This window comes from Ictalurus furcatus, chromosome 23 (genome assembly GCF_023375685.1).
Source record: "Ictalurus furcatus strain D&B chromosome 23, Billie_1.0, whole genome shotgun sequence".
Taxonomy (NCBI): domain Eukaryota; kingdom Metazoa; phylum Chordata; class Actinopteri; order Siluriformes; family Ictaluridae; genus Ictalurus; species Ictalurus furcatus.
Genome location: NC_071277.1, coordinates 8928984 through 8948086, shown reverse-complemented (window position 1 = coordinate 8948086; position 19103 = coordinate 8928984). Strand labels below are relative to the sequence as shown.

Sequence of the window (19103 nt, the reverse complement as noted above, 5' to 3'; positions counted from 1 at the left end):
TTCTGCACATATTACATGCTGGATAGATGCTGGAGTCAGGAATGGATGAGGATTGTGGATGATGTTTTTCATTTTAAAAATGTTTTAAAACACATTGTTTGTGTTTTAAAGACCCACTGCTGGACATATAAGGGGCGTTTACTTTACGATTAACCAGAATGTACCAGTACTGAATATTTCAGTTATTATTATTATTATTATTATTATTATTATTATTATATATTTTTTAACACGATTTATCTTGTAAAGAAGTTGTCCAGCTTTAATTCATGCTCGAAGAAGTTCTCATGAGACGTGACTGTGATCCAGTACTGTCCTGTTTGTCATAGTTTATCTTGGATACTGGTAAAGACATTTGTTTGCACACCTATCGACTGATCCTCCGACCTCTCCACCCACCACAAAGCTGTGACGTCACGAGCAGTCTGAGCTTAATTAAACCCATATTGAGGAAAGTATAAATTCAGTCTCTCTCTCTCTCTCTCTCTCTCTCTCTCGAGCTGATGTGAGAGGTGGGACAAAGTCAGGCTGTTAAAACTACCTCCAGTTTTCTTTTCTGTTCTGTTATATATTTTTTTGCCTCTTTGTAAAGTTAAGCGACTTTTTCTTTTTAAACAAGCGCGCGCGATGGCCGGTCTGAAGGTGAGTCACGAGCCCGATATAATAACGCATAATTATGTTCGTGCACGGTGTGTGTTTGGTGTTGTATGTGATATGTGTGAAGGCTTTTGGTTGGGGCGTTCCTGGTTAGCCAATCAGAACGCAGGAAAAACAGCAGCAGCCCAGATGTTGTGTGCTCGCGCTGAACTTTCATCTCGGTGCAGAAAACAAAACAGCGCATATGCTGCATATATATATATATATATATATATATATATATATATATATATATATATATATATATATATATATATATACAGTATCTCACAAAAGTGACACACACACACACACATATTTAAATTTTAAAGTTGCAATCGTTTTAGTGAGTTTCTGTAAAGTTTGCATGACGCAGAAAATCTAGTGCATTCATTTTCATTTTTAATTTGTGCATAATATGTATTATAAATAGTCTGCTGGAAAAAAAACATAGGCTACAACTTTTTTCATAATTAAAACTGGTTTGTCACAAGATGTCCTGCATTCTAACTCCTCTCCTGCACTTTGTCCAGCTCTCTTTTGCAACTGCAGATCCATCATGACTCAGCTCAAATCTTCTGCCCCCACCTCACTCCACTACTGAATCCCACATCCTCTCTATAAACGTTGTGTTGTGTGCATATAATACTATTTTCTCAACTTTGCATTTCATTTCACTTTTTCTCTTTAGTACTTGAGCGGTTTTGGCAACGAGTTTGCCTCAGAGGATCCTCGCTGTCCTGGGGCTCTACCTGAAGGCCAGGTAACTGCCTTAATCACAGTGCTTTAAAAACAAACAAAAAAAAACAAAACAAAACAAAGGTAAAAGACTTGCACATATTTTCTGTTGAGTGTCATCATGTCATGCATGTAGTGAAGATGGTCTCTATAAACATAGAACCAAATCAGGTTCTAATCAGGCCCATCACGTGACTTCTGAATCAGGGTTCTTGTGGTTCATAATGGAACTGGAAGAAAAGAAAAGCCATAAACGAACTCAGTCTCTCAAAAAAGCCTAAACAATTACAGCCTAAAAACTATCCACATGTTGAAAAGACCCACAGTGTCCCACATTACCATCAAGGGGAGTGAATACTTATGTAAGACACTATATAGTAAATTTGGAAAGCATTTCCTGTTATGGTAGTCTGTTCATCTGTTTTCTAAGTGATATCAGTACCTTTCTGCCTTCAGATATATTCCAGTAAATGAACACATTTTAGAGGAGTTGTTGATGTGTTACTGGTCATTAACTTCACAGTGGACAAAGTGTAACGTGGCTGTTACTGAAAATGAGTTTTGTGCTCCTTGGACTCTTTTGATCTAGACCTGAATTGCTGTTAAGCTGCTTAGTGACACTATTTATCGTTAAAAGTGCTAAACAAATAAAATCTAATTTATTATATATTTTTTTCCAGAACAATCCACAGGTGTGTCCGTATGGACTGTATGCTGAGCAGCTCTCGGGCTCGGCCTTCACTTGCCCACGAGGAACCAATAAGAGAAGGTATACTTAATATATATTCTATGTTCAATGACTTGAACATAGAATAATAAAGTGTTCAGTATGTTTCCTAACAGTCAAAATATGTCTCAAAATATCCCAGGAATTTCTCCACCATTTTACCCTGATTAAACATTACCCTGATTAACTCTCAGAAAGGTCATGGGAATGTCGAACATTGCCTCAGCACTCAACATAAGAAAAAATAACCCAGCCTTTTTTAGAGTGCAGCTAGCCAGTTAGACACAGATGGACGCGAGTGGGATTTCAGTATCAGTGTCTTGATTTCCAGCAGCAAAACTGTCTGAATATATAACGTTTACTACCGGGACTAACATTTTGTTCATCACTAACATTTACTAAGTTAGCTAGCTAGATTCAATTCAATTAAATTTTTATTTGTATAGTGCTTTTTACAATGGACATTGTCACAAAGCAGCTTTACAGAAACATATAAACAGATTTTAAATGATAGATAAAATGTTATATAAAAAGATTAGCAATACGGATTCTGCATCCAAAGGTTTTTAGCTACTCTGTTGTTTTATGCTAATTCAGTGATTCGTAATGTTTTTGCCCATAATAAATTTTCTGCGACTCCAAGGCTTGGCATTTTGGTTTCTCCTCGTTATTGGAAATCCATGTTTAATAAATGTTTCAGCATATGTTTGTGTTCGCTTCCATGACTTCTCTTGTTTCAGATCCTGAGTCAGATATTAGCTTACTTGGTATTGTCGAGGAACTAGGGGAGGCAGATGGTTGAATTTTTACTGCTGCGCTGGTATAGAGAAAAAGAGGAAAATAACACATACACTCTTCATTTCTACGTCACGTGTTTCATGTGCACGTGACTCCCAAAATGTAAAATGGTATCCCACACAAACAATCCAGCATCATAGTTACAGTTAGCGCTAATCGTATAGTTATTCGTAAAGTAAATGAATAAAACAGGAGAGGAGCCCCAGAGCTAATATTCTGCATATTGCATGTGACTGGTTCAAAGACACTGAGCTTATTTTGTGACATCACAAACGGAGATTATTTGTAGCCACACCCACAAATCGGTTTGAAGTAATGAAAAAGTATGTTTTAAATAGAAAAATGTGACTTTTTGAACTGTATAAAATATTATCCAAACATCTGAAACAATGTAATCAGAGTCCACGAAGAGTTCAATTTAAACGTGACTGCTTGTGTAATGTGATTTTCAGAGTGAACGAAGTGTTTGTGTTTGTGTGTGTGTGTGTGTGTGTGTGTGTGTGTGTGTGTGTGTGTGTGATTACAGCTGGCTGTACCGTATCCTACCTTCTGTTCAGCACAAGCCCTTCACTCCCATCACCTGTGGAAACCTCACTGATGACTGGAATGAAGTGGAACCTGATCCCAACCAGGTAATTAAAGCATCTTTACATTATCAGTAGTTTAGTAAAGTTCTGTAGTCAGTATGTTTTAATGGCTCTGTTTGTTCCTTATTCGAATTTTCTAATCATGAAAGCTTCGTTGGATGCCGTTTACCATCACTAAAGCTTTGGAGAAGAAGGTGGATTTTGTAGAGGTATGTTTCAGTCAAACTCTTCCCTCTTGTGGTTCAGTCATACATCTGAGAGTGTGTGAGTGTGTGAGTATGTGAGTGTGGGCACGTGTTCAGGGTTTCATTATTTTTGTTTTAGGGTCTGCACACAGTCTGTGGTGCCGGAGACTCGAAATCTCGCAATGGGATTGCCATCCACATATACACCTGCAACACGTCTATGATTAACAGGTCAGTGTTTACTGCATTTCTACTGTTCCGTTCATGATATCGTAATCATCCTGCAGTGTTTAGTGTTTAACTCTTAACTGTGGCTCTCAACTTCATGCATCACTATAGATCTGTGAATGAATTTTATTATTATTATTTTCAAAATGGTTTTATATATATATATATATATATATATATATATATATATATATATATATATATATATATATATATATAGTACTAATAATAATCTTTTTATTCATGCAGTTCAGCATGCTTTACAGTGTGAAGTTAAAAAATAACAAAACCGGAAATTATGAAAGACACCAGAAAGGTAATAAAAAACAAGACTGTGATGTAACAAGTAATAAAAACTCAATACATAACAGCAGTCACAGAAAAAAAGAATAAAATATTAAGAATATATAATAAAATAGTTTTTTTTTAAAAAAAAAAGTATAAAAGTTTACTATAAAAGTAAAATTAAAGCTCCAAGCAGCATTTTAGAAACCTAAAAACATTTTTGTCTTGCAATTTCTAAGGTATTTATGTTTTTTATTATCGGTCTGGGCCTTTTGTTCCCTACTCTGTGCAAGTTTAGATGGCTCTCAAGATGATGTGAGCCAAATTTGGTGAAATTGGGAGGATGAGTAGCAAAAATAGCACTTAGATGGAAGCATTTTAGGAATGTTATTGTAACTTTTGACCAGTAAGTGGCGCTGTCATGAAATTTGTTGCATAGCCTCAGGTCATGGTCCTGAAGCTGCCTACCAAGATTTGTGTCAGTGTGCAAGGTTGTTACTGAGATACAGCCTCACATCCTGTTTGGTGGCTTTACCATCAGATTTGTATGAGGATTAGCGACAAGACAGTTTTTGACAAAATCCAAGATGATCAACAGGAAGTACACTTGAATTTCAGATGTTAGTGTGTGTGTTCACGTCTGCATACTCCAAGGAATTATAGGGAAAAAAAAGGATGTCTGGCTTTTCAATTTTGGGCACATGGTTCAAAAGTTATGACCATAAACGTACTTCCAAATTAGGCCCAAATTTGACTCGATGGTGGCACTAGAGAGTTGTCAGCGCTTGTCACAGAATGTTCCTTAGACCCTCCCCAATCAGGGTGCCAAATTTCAACCTTTTCACAAGACCGTTATATGAGGTGCCATAGACACCCTAGTCAGAAGCCATGGTGGACATTGGAACATTGTTTATCAGGTGTTCAGAGATTAATTTAAAAACTAATAATACCATTGTATAGTTGATTTGACAGGAAACAGGAATATAGGCTAACATGATCCTCTCTTTTTAGTATGGGTTAATATCCTTGCGGCTCTAACAGTAGAAATTCCTCCGAGTAATTCATTACAATAAATATTCTAAAGCTCAATAACTTATCAAGAATAAATTCTATGAGCTTGAATTTAATTGGAATTAATCTTTTTTTAAATCCTAACAAATAAAGAGAGATGTGAAAGAGATGTTAATACGATGCAAAACATTTAAAATCTATCAGTTTTGTTGGTGGAAGGTTTCAGGGATTTAAAATCTCTTACAGGTCCAATATATGTGTACATTTCAATATAAATCTTTCGATTATGTTATTAAAATAAATCGGACGTTGAAAGATGTTCTTAGCTACAGAATGGTGGAGTCCTTTATACAAAAATATTAGAAATAACACAAAAATCACACAATTGTTTTCATTTCTAGGTGCTTCCAGAACTCGGATGGCGATTTCCTGATCGGTAAGTTCCCATAATGCAGTTGTGTTTACTTTATCGAAGCTACGATCGCTCATGGACCTATAATGGCTTCTCCTTCATCTTCTTCATTGCTGGATGATACAGATGTGCGTCTCATGTTAATCCTGATGTTTACTGTGTGATGTTTGTTATAGTGCCGCAGCAAGGTGAACTCCTGGTCACCACCGAGTTCGGGAAGATGATGGTGGAGCCAAATGAGATCTGCGTCATTCAGGTGGATCAGAGTAAAAAAAATGTGTTATTCCTATTCTTACACCACAGTGCTGTAGAGTTCTGGATTCTGATTAGTCAGAAGGTGTTGATTCATTTTCTCGGGCAGTAGTGCAGCTGCAAATCACAGGTTTATATACAGTGGATATAAAAAGTCTACACACCCCTGTTAAAATGGCAGGTTTTTGTGATGTAAAAAAAAAAGATAAATCATGTCTGAATCTTTTCTACCTTGATTGTGAAATTTTAACCTATTCATTAAAGTGAAAATCAAGAATTGACTCATTTTAGGGGGAAAAAATAAAAACATACAGTAACCTGGTTGCATGAGTGTGCACACCCCTGAACTAATACTTAGTTGAAGCAGCTTTAGAATAAGATTCAATCAGTTTGGAGCGTCTTGACTTCTAAAACCTTGAGCTTGTTTTGGTGAAGCCGTTCCTTTGTTGATCTGGAGGTTTGCTTCTGGTCGTCGTCGTGCTGAAAGCTGAAATTCCTCTTCAACTCAAGAGTTTTAGCAGAAGATTTAAGGTTTTGTGCTAAAACTGTCTGGTATTTGAAGCTGTTCGTTATTCCCTCCACCCTGATTAAAGCCTCGATTCCAGCTGAAGACAAACAGCCCCGCAGTATGAAGCTGCCACCACCGTGCTTCACCGTGAGGAAGCTGTTCTTTTAGTCATGTGCTCTGATTTCTTTTGTGCCACACATATCTTTTGGTATTCTGGCCAAAATGTCACCCATCAAACTTTGGTCTCTTCAGACCATAACACATTATTCCACATGGTTTTGGGAGATCTTGCGCCCCTACCCCACAGCCCAGAGATATGAAGAATTCAGAAAATTGTTGTCACGTGTAGGGAGTAACCAGTACTTACCAGAAGCTGCTGCAGTTCTTTTACTCTCGCTGTAGCTCCTCTCGGCAGTCTCGCTGACCGGTTTCTCCTGATCTTCTCATCAGTTTTAGAGGGACGTCCTGATCTTAGTAGTGTCACTGTTGTGCCATATTTTCTTCACGTGTTCATTATATTTACAGTGTTCCATGGTATATCCGATACCTTGGAAGTTATTTGTAACCCTTTCCTGATTGATATTTTTGAGATCCCGTACCTGCTCTGTAAGATCTTTGTGGCCCAGGGCTTTTCCAGTTGGATTTACCCAGAAGATGTCAGGAGAATCTTATAGGAACAGCTGGACTTTATTTGGGGTTAATCAGTCACTTTAATTGATGGCAGGTGTATACTCATTAGTGTTTAACATGAGTTTGAATGTGATTGGTGGATTCTGAACACGGCCACATTCTCAATTATAAAAGGGTGTGTACACTTCTGCAAGCTGGGGATTGGGAGTTTTTTGTTTTTCTTTTTTTCCCCAAAAACATTTCTGGTTGTTCATCACCAACGGCATCCAACTAAGCTTTCATTATAAAAAATTCACAAGGAAAAAACAGAGCCAATAAAGAGAGGGGTAGTGAGGGAATGACTGTTTATAGCTGCTGTAATGTAAGTGAGAACAGGAAGTAACTTGTTAAATGTAACGATAAATGGATAAAAGGTACAACGTTTCGTTGTCTAATTAATAAAAATGGTAATTGCGAGCAAATCGATGTGGTGTAAGAAAAAGGAAACACTGCCATGTTTTTATTCTTCTCATAACGTATTTACAAACATTAGTTAATTCTTATATACTCTTTGTTATGCTGTAGTCTGGGATACGTTTCAGCATGGACGTGTTTGGTGAGACCAGAGGTTACATTCTGGAGGTCTATGGTGCTCACTTCGAGCTGCCGGACCTCGGACCCATAGGTATCACCTTCCATCCTGTGATTCTTTTTCTATGACTAGAATATTTTCTTTACAAGTTTATGAATATTTCCTGTGCTGTATTTCAGGAGCTAACGGACTCGCTAATCCCAGAGACTTCCTGACTCCTGTGGCTTGGTTTGAAGATCGCACCATCGCCACCAGTTACACTGTCATCAACAAGTACCAGGGGAAGCTCTTCTCCTGTCAGCAGGTACATTACTGGTATCATAACAGTCATGGTAGTTCAGGGGTTAAAATTCTATACTAAAATGTTGTGAGTTTAAATGTTACAGGGTTCAGGAAGCCTCATTAACCATTAACTTCAATGAGCAAGACTTATTTTGAAATTGTTTAAATTTTTTTAGATCGTTCAGTATAAGTATCTGTATCAGTAACTTTCATACTTCTGCATTATGGAAAAAAACCGAACAGTTATTGTAGAAATATTTCATGTCTATAATTTGGTCCTCCCTTCAAGTAAATATAGGTGAGCATGTATTTCATTTTTTTCAAGTAGAAAATCAACAGGTTTCCTGAAATATATTATTATGTAGTGATAATTTATGATAAAAAAATTCACCAAGATCACCTGGAATTTTATTGGTTACTGATGTTATGTTTATTGGCCTTTTTCTTAAAAAGAAGGAATGTGGGATAGACAGAAAGGAAAGACAAAAAGAAAGAAAGAGTGCTAGGAAAGGCAATAGAACATAAAAGAAATGAAAAAAAGAAAAATAAAATAGAAAGAGAATGAAATAAAGAAGACAAATTTAAAAGGGCTATGTTTGGAGAAGAAAAAGAGAAAGAATGAGAACGAGAGAGGTCGAAAAAGAAAGAAGGAGAAAAAGAAGGAACGATGTAAGTTTGAAGCAAAGCTGCCGATTGGCTGGCTGTGAAGTGTACTGTGACATCATCAGCGCCAGTTTGAATTAAAAAAATACAGACGTTCAGTAAACAAAAGCCAACTCTTCAATGTGTTTTAAATAATTATGAACTTCATCAAAACCACACACATAGATTTTTACATTCTCGCAAAACGACAGTTCAAATTCAATTCTAATATATGATTTATTAATCAGTTAATTATATGATTTAATAATTAATTAGAAAACCAGAGTTAGTTAATGACATCATCAGTGACATCATAAGCGACAAAAGGAATTCAAACTGGCAAACTTTAAACTTAAAAATGGAAGAAATATTTATTAATTAATTAGTAGATTTCATCATAACCACTTATATTTTTTTTAAATATTTGAAATATGTATATGATATAATGTATTTCAGGAGCTAAAGGACTTGCTAATCATTACATATAATATCATATATTATATGTAATGTGTGTGTGTGTGTGTGTGTGTGTGTGTGTGTGTGTGTGTGTATATATATATATATATATATATATATATAAAGTGATAAAGGATCAGTGAGCTCCCATCTTCACTAATCCTTAGGTTTATAATGAAGTGTAATTAGAGGACGTCAGAATCTTCAGCATTTTCACAGCGTAAATCTTTCCATCTGGAAACTATTTCCTGAGTTGAGCGCTTGTTTCAACGTATTTTCCTCGGAAATGATTTCCCCGAGCTTCCTGTGGTGTGTGTAATTGGATCGACGAGCGACGGGAGAAATTTATTTACCATCAGAGGCATTAGATCATTCTTCATTACGATACTACATCAGATATTATGACGTCGGATTTGTATTATTATTATTATCATTCTTATTATTATTATCATCATCATTATTATTATCATTTGTGAGGCAGAACTGGTCCGCTGTGTCTCCTTCCTGAAACATATCCGAGGTTGTTGGCCGCCGTCTGGAGGGAGACGCTGCTGTCTCGTCCTGCTGTTCTGCTCTCCAGCTGAGCACTGAAATTGCTCGAATTAACTTATTATTTGCTCGACTGGGCCAATCTGTTTGTGTTTTGTGTGTATGAGTGTTTTTTTCACTGTTTTAATCAAGTCTGGTGGAGTTATCCTGCAAGCAGTAATGTCTGTGAGATTACAAACCTCAGGGTCCAGGAAGCTCCTAGGGTGTGAGGAGAGAATGGCTTTGTGAGAATGTATGTAACTGCTTAAAAAAAAACACACACACACACACTGCTCTTTAAATGTGTATCTATTTGAGATTGTGCTTTAAGTTCGTTCTCTCTCTCTCTCTCTCTCTCTCTCTCTCTCTCTCTCTCTCTCTCTCTCCCTGTGTGTGTGTGTGTGTGTGTGTGTGTGTGTGTGTGTGTGTGTGTGTGTGTGTGTGGTACGAGGGTCAGGACTGCAGGTAGTCTTGGCTGTAATGAATTATATTGATTTTACAGCCACAATTCACAAAGTCTCTTCATGACAACATTTTCAACAGAGGACTTTATAAAATTGCTGGGTTTCTTCTTCTTCTTTTCTTTTTAACAATCACAATGAAGAAATATCTCCACTATAAAACCACTTCACAATTTCATTCCTGGCAGGAAAATAAAAGAAGTTTGTAAAAATAAAATAAAATAAAATTAAAAAAAAAGAAGAGAAAAAGAAAGTTTTTCTCAGAGCATTAACTGGATGTGTTAAGAAACATAAAAGCAACGACTGTTTCAAATGTTTTAAAACCATAAGAATCCAAACAACGACGACGAGAGGAACAACTTCATGAAATATATAGGCCTATATTTTTTTTTTACGTTATATAACTTGACCTTTTGTTTATGTTTATAATTACTGTATACGCAAAAGTTTGTGGAATGTGCAGAAATAAAGAATGAATGAATGAAGGAAAGAAAGAAAGTGGGAAGGATAAATAAAAAAAGAGGAAAAAGATCGAACGGAAGAGCAAGAAAATACAAGACGAGCAGAAAGAAAGAATGAAAAGGTGAGAGGAAGGAAAGCGAAAGTTAGAAAGAAAGGAAGGAAGAAAGAGAGAGGTAAGAAACAAACAACAAAATGGTCAAATCAAAAGACTAAGAAAAATGAAGAGAGAACATGTGAGAAAAGCAGCAAGAAAGAATTAAAGGGAAGAAAATTGAAGCACAGGAAGAAACTGGGGGAAAGGGAAAGAAAGAGTGAAGGATTTAGAAAAAATTAAGAGCATGAAAAATGTGAGGAAAGAAAGAACGAATTAAAAAAAGAGCAAAAGAAAGAAAATGTGAGATAAGCCAACAGATAAAAGCAAGGAACAAATGTTAAATAGTTTTTTCCCCTTTTTTTAAACTATCACAGTGAAGAAAAATAAAAGAAGTTTGTAAACAGTGCAACTGTGTACGTGTTAGAAGAATAGCCAGAAGAATAAAAGTTCATGATGTTGGACGTTTCTGTTACACCATGCTGTAAATGGAGGCCATGGAAATGTTCCACATGTGGAAATGCTCTTGTTTCGCAGGACTTTTCACCCTTTAACGTGGTGGCGTGGCACGGAAACTACGCTCCCTACAAATACAACCTGGAGAACTTCATGGTCATCAACTGTGTGGCGTTTGATCACGCTGTGAGTAAAATACGTTCACTACACATCACTACAGCGGTGTCCAACATACAGCAGGTCTGATGAAGGATGTGGTCGGGCCCACAACGTGAATTTACGAGGGGGAGTCAAATGAAAATCTTAAAAATGTGACTAAATTGAATGTAATTTTTTTTTTCTAGAGGAATCTGGACAGTGCTGGAACACTTGTACTGAATGAAATGGCGATTGTGTAGAAACTAGTTGTTAGACCTATCTTCAATAAACAATGCAAAAAAAACCCCCAAATACTAGAGGAGAAAGTAAAAGGAGACAAAAAGAGAGACAAAATGTCCGGACATAAATGTAAGACACAAATAAACAGGTTCTGTTTCTCATAAAATGGTGGATGTCAATACCAATGTTTGTTGCTGGAGTTAGAATATATTCCTATAGACTCATTTTTCATTTGAACGAAAAGATTTGAAAAAACTGTGAGTCCCCGTTATTCCACTAGGGGGCAATAAACTCAGCTACAGTGAGGGAAAAAAGTATTTGATCCCCTGCTGATTTTGTACGTTTGCCCACTGACAAAGAAATGATCAGTCTATAATTTTAATGGTAGATTTATTTGAACAGTGAGAGACAGAATAACAACCAAAAAAAATCCAGAAAAACGCATGTCAAAAATGTTATAAATTGATTTGCATTTTAATGAGGGAAATATGTATTTGACCCCTCTGCAAAACATGACTTAGTACTTGGTGGCAAAACCCTTGTTGGCAATCACAGAGGTCAGACGTTTCTTGTAGTTGGCCACCAGGTTTGCACACATCTCAGGAGGGATTTTGTCCCACTCCTCTTTGCAGATCTTCTCCAAGTCATTAAGGTTTCGAGGCTGACGTTTGGCAACTCGAACCTTCAGCTCCCTCCACAGATTTTCTATGGGATTAAGGTCTGGAGACTGGCTAGGCAACTCCAGGACCTTAATGTGCTTCTTCTTGAGCCACTCCTTTGTTGCCTTGGCTGTGTGTTTTGGGTCATTGTCATGCAGGAATACCCATCCACGACCCATTTTCAATGCCCTGGCTGAGGGAAGGAGGTTCTCACCCAAGATTTGACGGTACATGGCCCCGTCCATCGTCCCTTTGATGCGGTGAAGTTGTCCTGTCCCCTTAGCAGAAAAACACCCCCAAAGCATAATGTTTCCACCTCCATGTTTGACGGTGGGGATGGTGTTCTTGGGGTCATAGGCAGCATTCCTCCTCCTCCAAACACGGCAAGTTGAGTTGATGCCAAAGAGCTCCATTTTGGTCTCATCTGACCACAACACTTTCACCCAGTTGTCCTCTGAATCATTCAGATGTTCATTGGCAAACTTCAGACGGGCATGTATATGTGCTTTCTTGAGCAGGGGGACCTTGCGGGCACTGCAGGATTTCAGTCCTTCACAGCATAGTGTGTTACCAATTGTTTTCTTGGTGACTATGGTCCCAGCTGCCTTGAGATCATTGACAAGATCCTCCCGTGTAGTTCTGGGCTGATTCCTCACTGTTCTCATGATCATTGCAACTCCACGAGGTGAGATCTTGCATGGAGCCCCAGGCCGAGGGAGATTGACAGTTCTTTTGTGTTTCTTCCATTTGCGAATAATCGCACCAACTGTTGTCACCTTCTCACCAAGCTGCTTGGCAATGGTCTTGTAGCCCATTCCAGACTTGTGTAGGTCTACAATCTTGTCCCTGACATCCTTGGACAGCTCTTTGGTCTTGGCCATGGTGGAGAGTTTGGAAACTGATTGATTGATTGCTTCTGTGGACAGGTGTCTTTTATACAGGTAACAAGCTGAGATTAGGAGCACTCCCTTTAAGAGTGTGCTCCTAATCTCAGCTTGTTTCCTGTATAAAAGACACCTGGGAGCCAGAAATCTTTCTGATTGAGAGGGGGTCAAATACTTATTTCCCTCATTAAAATGCAAATCAATTTATAACATTGTTGACATGCGTTTTTCTGGATTTTCTTGTTGTTATTCTGTCTCTCACTGTTCAAATAAATCTACCATTAAAATTATAGACTGATTATTTCTTTGTCAGTGGGCAAACGTACAAAATCAGCAGGGGATCAAATACTTTTTTGGGGGCAATAAACTCAGCTACTGACAAAACGTGCTAATAATGTGTGATTCTCCATTAGCAAGCTAATATAACAAAAACGTCCGTGTCTGTACTCAATTGTCAGTAAATTACCTTCGACTAAAAGCTCTTAACATGGAATTGAGTTTATTTACTTAACACCAGTGGTCACCAACTCTGTTCCTGGAGATCTAACATGTTAATTAGCAGTAATAGTTACTCATATCCCAAATAACCACATCTGGAGCTTGACCCAAAAAACTCCATATAGAACCATGACTTTAACAAGTGTTCCACCCAGGGACACAGTATATCTGACAACATGACAAGTTGATATGTACATTCCGAAGCTCTCTCTTTCAGGATCCGTCCATTTTTACCGTCCTGACGGCCAAATCCACTCGGCCAGGCGTCGCCATTGCTGATTTTGTCATCTTTCCACCTCGCTGGGGCGTTGCGGATCACACCTTCAGACCTCCGTACTATCACAGTAAGTCTGAAGCGCTGATTTACACACGAGAATCACACAAATCTGACTGATTCCACGAATTAGGATGCTATTTCTGTCTGATATTACATTTACAAATCTGTGTGAGTCCTTTTAACATCTCATGCTTGAAACATGCTCCAAAAGTACAGTTTAGTGGCCCATAGTATTACTCAACTCTCTGTGTGACTCCAGAACATTCAGGTTACACACTTCTAGGCCAGATTGTTGTGTTACAGCTCCCCCTGTTTGTGTTTAAGGGAACTGCATGAGCGAATTTATGGGATTAATCAAGGGTCACTATGAGGCAAAGGAAGAAGGTTTCCAGCCCGGCGGAGCGAGTCTGCACAGTATAATGACCCCCCACGGGCCTGATGCTGACTGCTTTGAGAAGAACAGCACTGCCAAGCTCAAACCCGAGCGAGTCGCTGAGGGAACGATGGTACACACACACACACACACACACTATTAGTATTAGTAAATCCAAGACAAAGTGAGCAGGAATCTGAACAAGGCCCTTCTCCACATCCTGCTACACACACAGCTTTGTCTGCTCTGCCAACGTGTTACCTTACCCTCTTCTTGCTTTTCCTTTTCTACCACAAATACTCATCCATCAAATCATCAAAGTCCAGCTCTTTTATAAGCGATCGGTAGTGACCCCATGTCGAATCTTCTACGGCCCATTTTAGCTTAGGTCATTTGGAATCTGACCCATGGATATGGAAAGTTAATTGCTTCTCTTTTCTTTTCATTGTACATTTCTGAACTTTTTTTGCATATCTATTTAAAAAAATGAAAGAACATGGTGCCCCCTGGTGGTCCGGAGTCCCTGAGCAATCGCTTATAACATGAAACGACCTTGTTTATTGTGTGGGTTTACAGTGTTTATTTTCCCTCCATTTGCTTCTCTAACTCCTGGTAAAAACAGCTAGGACCTGACTGATTACATTTCTGAAATTATTTTGGCTTCTGTGAGGAAAATAGCTTATCAGGTTCATCAGTCCCTGATTAGTTATACTACTATAACCTTATACAATCATTAACAAGATTTAAATAAGGAATAAAACACTTGGAGTCATGCTTTAATAGGAAAATCATCAACAACAGGCTGGTGTGATGGAGCAGACGTTAACTTTTAACACCCTGAAGATTTTTTTTATAACCACACTTCTTCCTCTTATATCACAGAAATTTGCCAACGATTACAATCTTTCATTTATTAATGAATGACATCATATGTTTTTAAAGTAAAATTGTAATATTAAACGCTCAACATTTATGTCTCGACATCCCGTAAGCGTGTGGGAGACGAACCGAGTCGACGCACTTGCATGAACACGTTATTGCGTCTTTTGTAAAGCAAAACATATTTGTTTTACTCTGAAGTTTGTTAATTTAAATAGAAATTCTCCATGGTTTTGTCACAGTCCTTCATGTTCGAGTCGTCCTTCAGCATGGCGGTCACCAAGTGGGGTCTTGAGACGTGCCAGCGTCTGGACAAGACCTACTACAAGTGCTGGGAGCCTCTGAAGAAACACTTCAACCCAAACTGGAAACCTGGCAGCATGTAAACAGGCCACGGTGAAGAGCTCAAAGAGCCTTAATTATCCAAGTTAATTATCCATGGTTCATGTTTAATTATCCTCATCCTATATATGCAGTAGGAAAGGATTACACAGCATAGATGTGTTGAGTTCAAGTTAAAAAATTGCAATAAAATCTCATTTAATCACAAACAAACTGCTCTTACTTCTTCATTTTTTCATCAATAAAGTTTATTTATAGTTACATGTACAATCCGAGACAATGATTTAACCTGAAGTACAAGTCAGAGATCAGTATGAGAGTCTGTACGGGCGTTTGTAAGTCCCGTCTTTAATCTTCTGCTCCCTCTTGTCCTGAAATTACAAAAAGACACATTAGACCGCTGTGTTACACCAATTAACTCTCCGTTAATTAATCAGCGCTCAGTAATCAAGAACATGTAAATCCGAGTACATACTAAGTTCCTGTGTAAAGTTACGGTGTCGTGAACGTTATGATGTGTTGCTGTAGAGAAATGTTAAGTGACAAAAGTTTTACTGGCCCTGAGGAATACTCAGCATCATCATACATAAACCACAGTTACGCTATAAAACGGGAAAGTCTTCACGTCAGTTCCCGGGGTTGGAGTAAAAGCAGACGGTTCGGATTGATACTTTGGTAACGCTGAGGTCATCGCTACGAAATACTGCCCCACCTACCTCGACTGCTTGGAAGAAAACGGCAGAAAGAAAATTAATTATAGAAACTACTTAACTGAAAACAAAGAGAATCAGTGTTTCCTTTGCAATCAGAGCCAAATTCGGTACAGACTACTACAGACACCAGACTATCGATAATAATAAGAAGCTCATTCTGAAAACAGAACGCAGAGGTTTAAACCTGAGAGTGAAGATTAACCCACAACAGACTGGGTGCTTATACAAAAATAGGGCTTGGTGGGGTGACGTGACCCCCTGTAGTGCATTACTTTCCCATAATACTACAGTCTGGAGTGTGTGATTCAGCTTACACCACAATGATTTGCCAACAAGCACAATGTTTCATCTATTACTGAAAGACACTGGGCACATTTTAATGATTTATTTAATTATTATTTATTATATAATTATTATTTAGAGTTAGATTTTTAAAGCTGCCCAACATCCAAGGGACGAGTTAGTTCCTGTTCACGCTTACAGTACAGCAATGATAAATAGTCGTTCCTTCACCAACCCCACTCTCAAAAAACACGGTCGTTTCACCAAGCAACCGGAAAGCTTAAACTCCTTGGTCCTGAAAACTTTAAAGCGCACATGCTTTTGAAACGTGCCTAATTTTGTTTTAAAGCTCTCATACGATAGATTTACAGGCATCCAAGGTAACTAACGTACTCATCATTTAAACTGCAGCGTTACATTTTACCCCCCAGTGTCACAAACGACTCGTTAAATGATCCATTCTAAACTCCTCCTTTCAGAGAGCATACTCTGCTCTGATTGGTCAGATATCCAGGTCTGTTGTGATTGGTCTACCGCTGTCAGTATGTGTCTAAAAGGAAACGCCCACTACCATAAGGAGTTTCAGCTCCGTCTGTTCGTGAGCAGCCGATGAAGACGAGAGGCGGGGCTTTTTGTTACCAATTTACGTAGGTTAGTACAGGAATCACTAACAACCCGTTTCAGCTGTTCAGAATCGGTTCCTTCTTTTGGGAGTCGATAATTTTTTAAACTTTGCCGACGTTTTTACATTCACAAACAGCTTTATAACACGCTACATGAAAGGTATATAGATATTTGAAAAAAACCCATAATAGGTGCACTTTAATGCACTGTGATCGTTACAAAACTCGTACAACCGAGACTCCTTCCATAAACGTTGATTAAATCTCACCACATCAACACACAGAGGTTTTTCTTTGTTAAACACATCTTCTAAATTTGTTTATTATCAGGCTTAGATTACATGGAGTAGAGTGCCTGCTGTACAAGTCCCTGTGAATGAGCTGTTACTATAGAAACGATAACGGATTAGAACAAGCGCATTGAGCTGTGCTGTTAGATAGAAACACAGCGCACCTTTTGACCAATCAGATTTGATTGTTATACATTTCTTTGCACATGGGAAAATAATTCCGATGATCTACAAGACCAAATAAATAAATAAATACATACGATACAATAACCACAGCATTTGTTCTTGTGTTTTAAACACAACTTACGCGGTCAGTCTTCAAGACGTAGTACAAGATGAAGAGTGGAGCGACTCCGATCAAACCAGCGATCAGGGAGGATTTCGGTGTCGGTCTGAAGTGATTATACATCTCCGTACGGGCGTACGTCCACCTCGTGAGGGCCGGGTCCTCCTGCAAAGACAAAAACAAACACGGCGTTAATCCAAAACCTTTATACGATCAAATTATTTAAACTGCTGAATTAATAAACAGATTGATTTTCCTAGATAGTCCTCGCTGCAGAACCAAAAGTCCAACGGAGTGGAGCCGGACCTGATATTAAGTCCTCCTCAACCGAACGCACGAGACGAGACGCTGGCATTATAGACGTGTACTCGGACTGTCCTGCACTCGACACGGCTCATATCTGCCGCTTATTCAATTTTAGAGAGTAAGTTCACCCAGCGTGTAAAGCATGACCGAGTCGCACTCGTGTGAGCCGGTGCTCTCAACAACCAATCACTGATCCCCATTGTTCCCACTGACCAATCGGCATAGTTTATCCATCCGCACACTTCTTCCTTCAAACTCTATTCTTGCCGATATTTACAGTAATGAAAACTAGTTATTTCATCTGTAACCATTCCTGCATATCTAAACTATAGTATTTATTTAGTATAAAAGTTAGTTTGTGCAGCTGTGCGGAATATGCAAATGATCACATTGACCGGATAAATATGCAATGACATACAATGACGTCATCTGATGACTGCTAACGTCTTTTGGAACAGGCATTGTCTACTTTCCCCTGAAAAGATTTGGAAACAGTCTTGTATGCTAATGCAGTGACATGAGAAATAAACAAACAAATAAATAAATAAGCAGATAGATCACTGAAGTGTGTGAACTAACGGTTCAATGAACTCGCGAGCTAGCAAACTAGCACCAAGGTCACTCTGTATTTAGAGTTAACGTCAGTATTTTATAACTTCTATAAATGTCACGTGTCTCCAAATTATCGTTAATAAACTTGAATAAAAACGCCTAAGAAAGAAGCATTGTCGCCATTTTTATTTGCTAACAGTTTCTATTTACCTACTCTAGTTAGCATGCTAGAGAGCTAGCTAACACACAGTTCTCCCCTCCGCACTCACAATCAGCTCTTTCCGCAGAGGATTATTCAGCTTCGTCTGATATTCTCTCTTCAGCCGGGACCTGAGCGCTCCTCGCTCCTCCTCCGCCCGTCGATATTCGGGCGAAACATGAAAATATTCCGCTGGCTCTAATGTTTTTGGACGAGTCGCCAAAGGTGCCTCCTTGTAGTCCGCCATGTTTGTGGGCGGGCGGTGATGGAGCACGACACGATTTGATTGGTGCACACAGATTTTGTGTTCTCGCGACATTTTCCCACAAATAGGGCTTGTGCGCGTGCGCAGTACCAAACAACGAAAGTCTGTAAATGTAAACAAATATTCTGTACATTTATTATTTTTTTTGCAGTGTGAGATTTATCTTCTCATATTATAACTAATTTTATGAAAAAATAAATACAAATGCAATTACAGCATATCGTACACGCACACACGTTACATACGAGAACACACGATGCATGTGTTACAATTTTAAAATACATCATAGTAGAAGTTTTAATATTACTTTTCTGTATTGTTGTCTATTTGTAGGAAAAACAATACGTTATT

At 38.3% G+C, this 19103-nt stretch overlaps 2 protein-coding genes across 2 annotated transcripts; one reads left to right on the top strand and one right to left on the bottom strand.

Moving 5' to 3' along the window:
• Positions 1-494: 494 nt before the first annotated feature.
• hgd (homogentisate 1,2-dioxygenase) lies at positions 495-15449 on the top strand. Its single transcript, XM_053611084.1, has 14 exons — positions 495-642; positions 1328-1399; positions 2055-2143; positions 3426-3531; positions 3636-3695; positions 3811-3902; positions 5597-5631; positions 5784-5863; positions 7562-7661; positions 7748-7872; positions 11028-11132; positions 13583-13709; positions 13967-14148; positions 15137-15449. The coding sequence occupies exons 1-14, from the start codon at positions 628-630 to the stop codon at positions 15278-15280; spliced, it is 1332 nt and encodes a 443-aa protein (XP_053467059.1). The 5' UTR covers positions 495-627; the 3' UTR covers positions 15281-15449.
• Positions 15447-19075, bottom strand: ndufb4 (NADH:ubiquinone oxidoreductase subunit B4). The gene is made up of 4 exons (XM_053611089.1): positions 19060-19075; positions 18558-18856; positions 17452-17595; positions 15447-15607 (listed from the first exon to the last, which is right to left on the bottom strand). Exons 2-4 carry the CDS (start codon positions 18804-18806, stop codon positions 15545-15547), a joined length of 456 nt encoding a protein of 151 aa, XP_053467064.1. The 5' UTR covers positions 18807-18856; positions 19060-19075; the 3' UTR covers positions 15447-15544.
• Between the last annotated feature and the right edge of the window lie 28 nt (positions 19076-19103).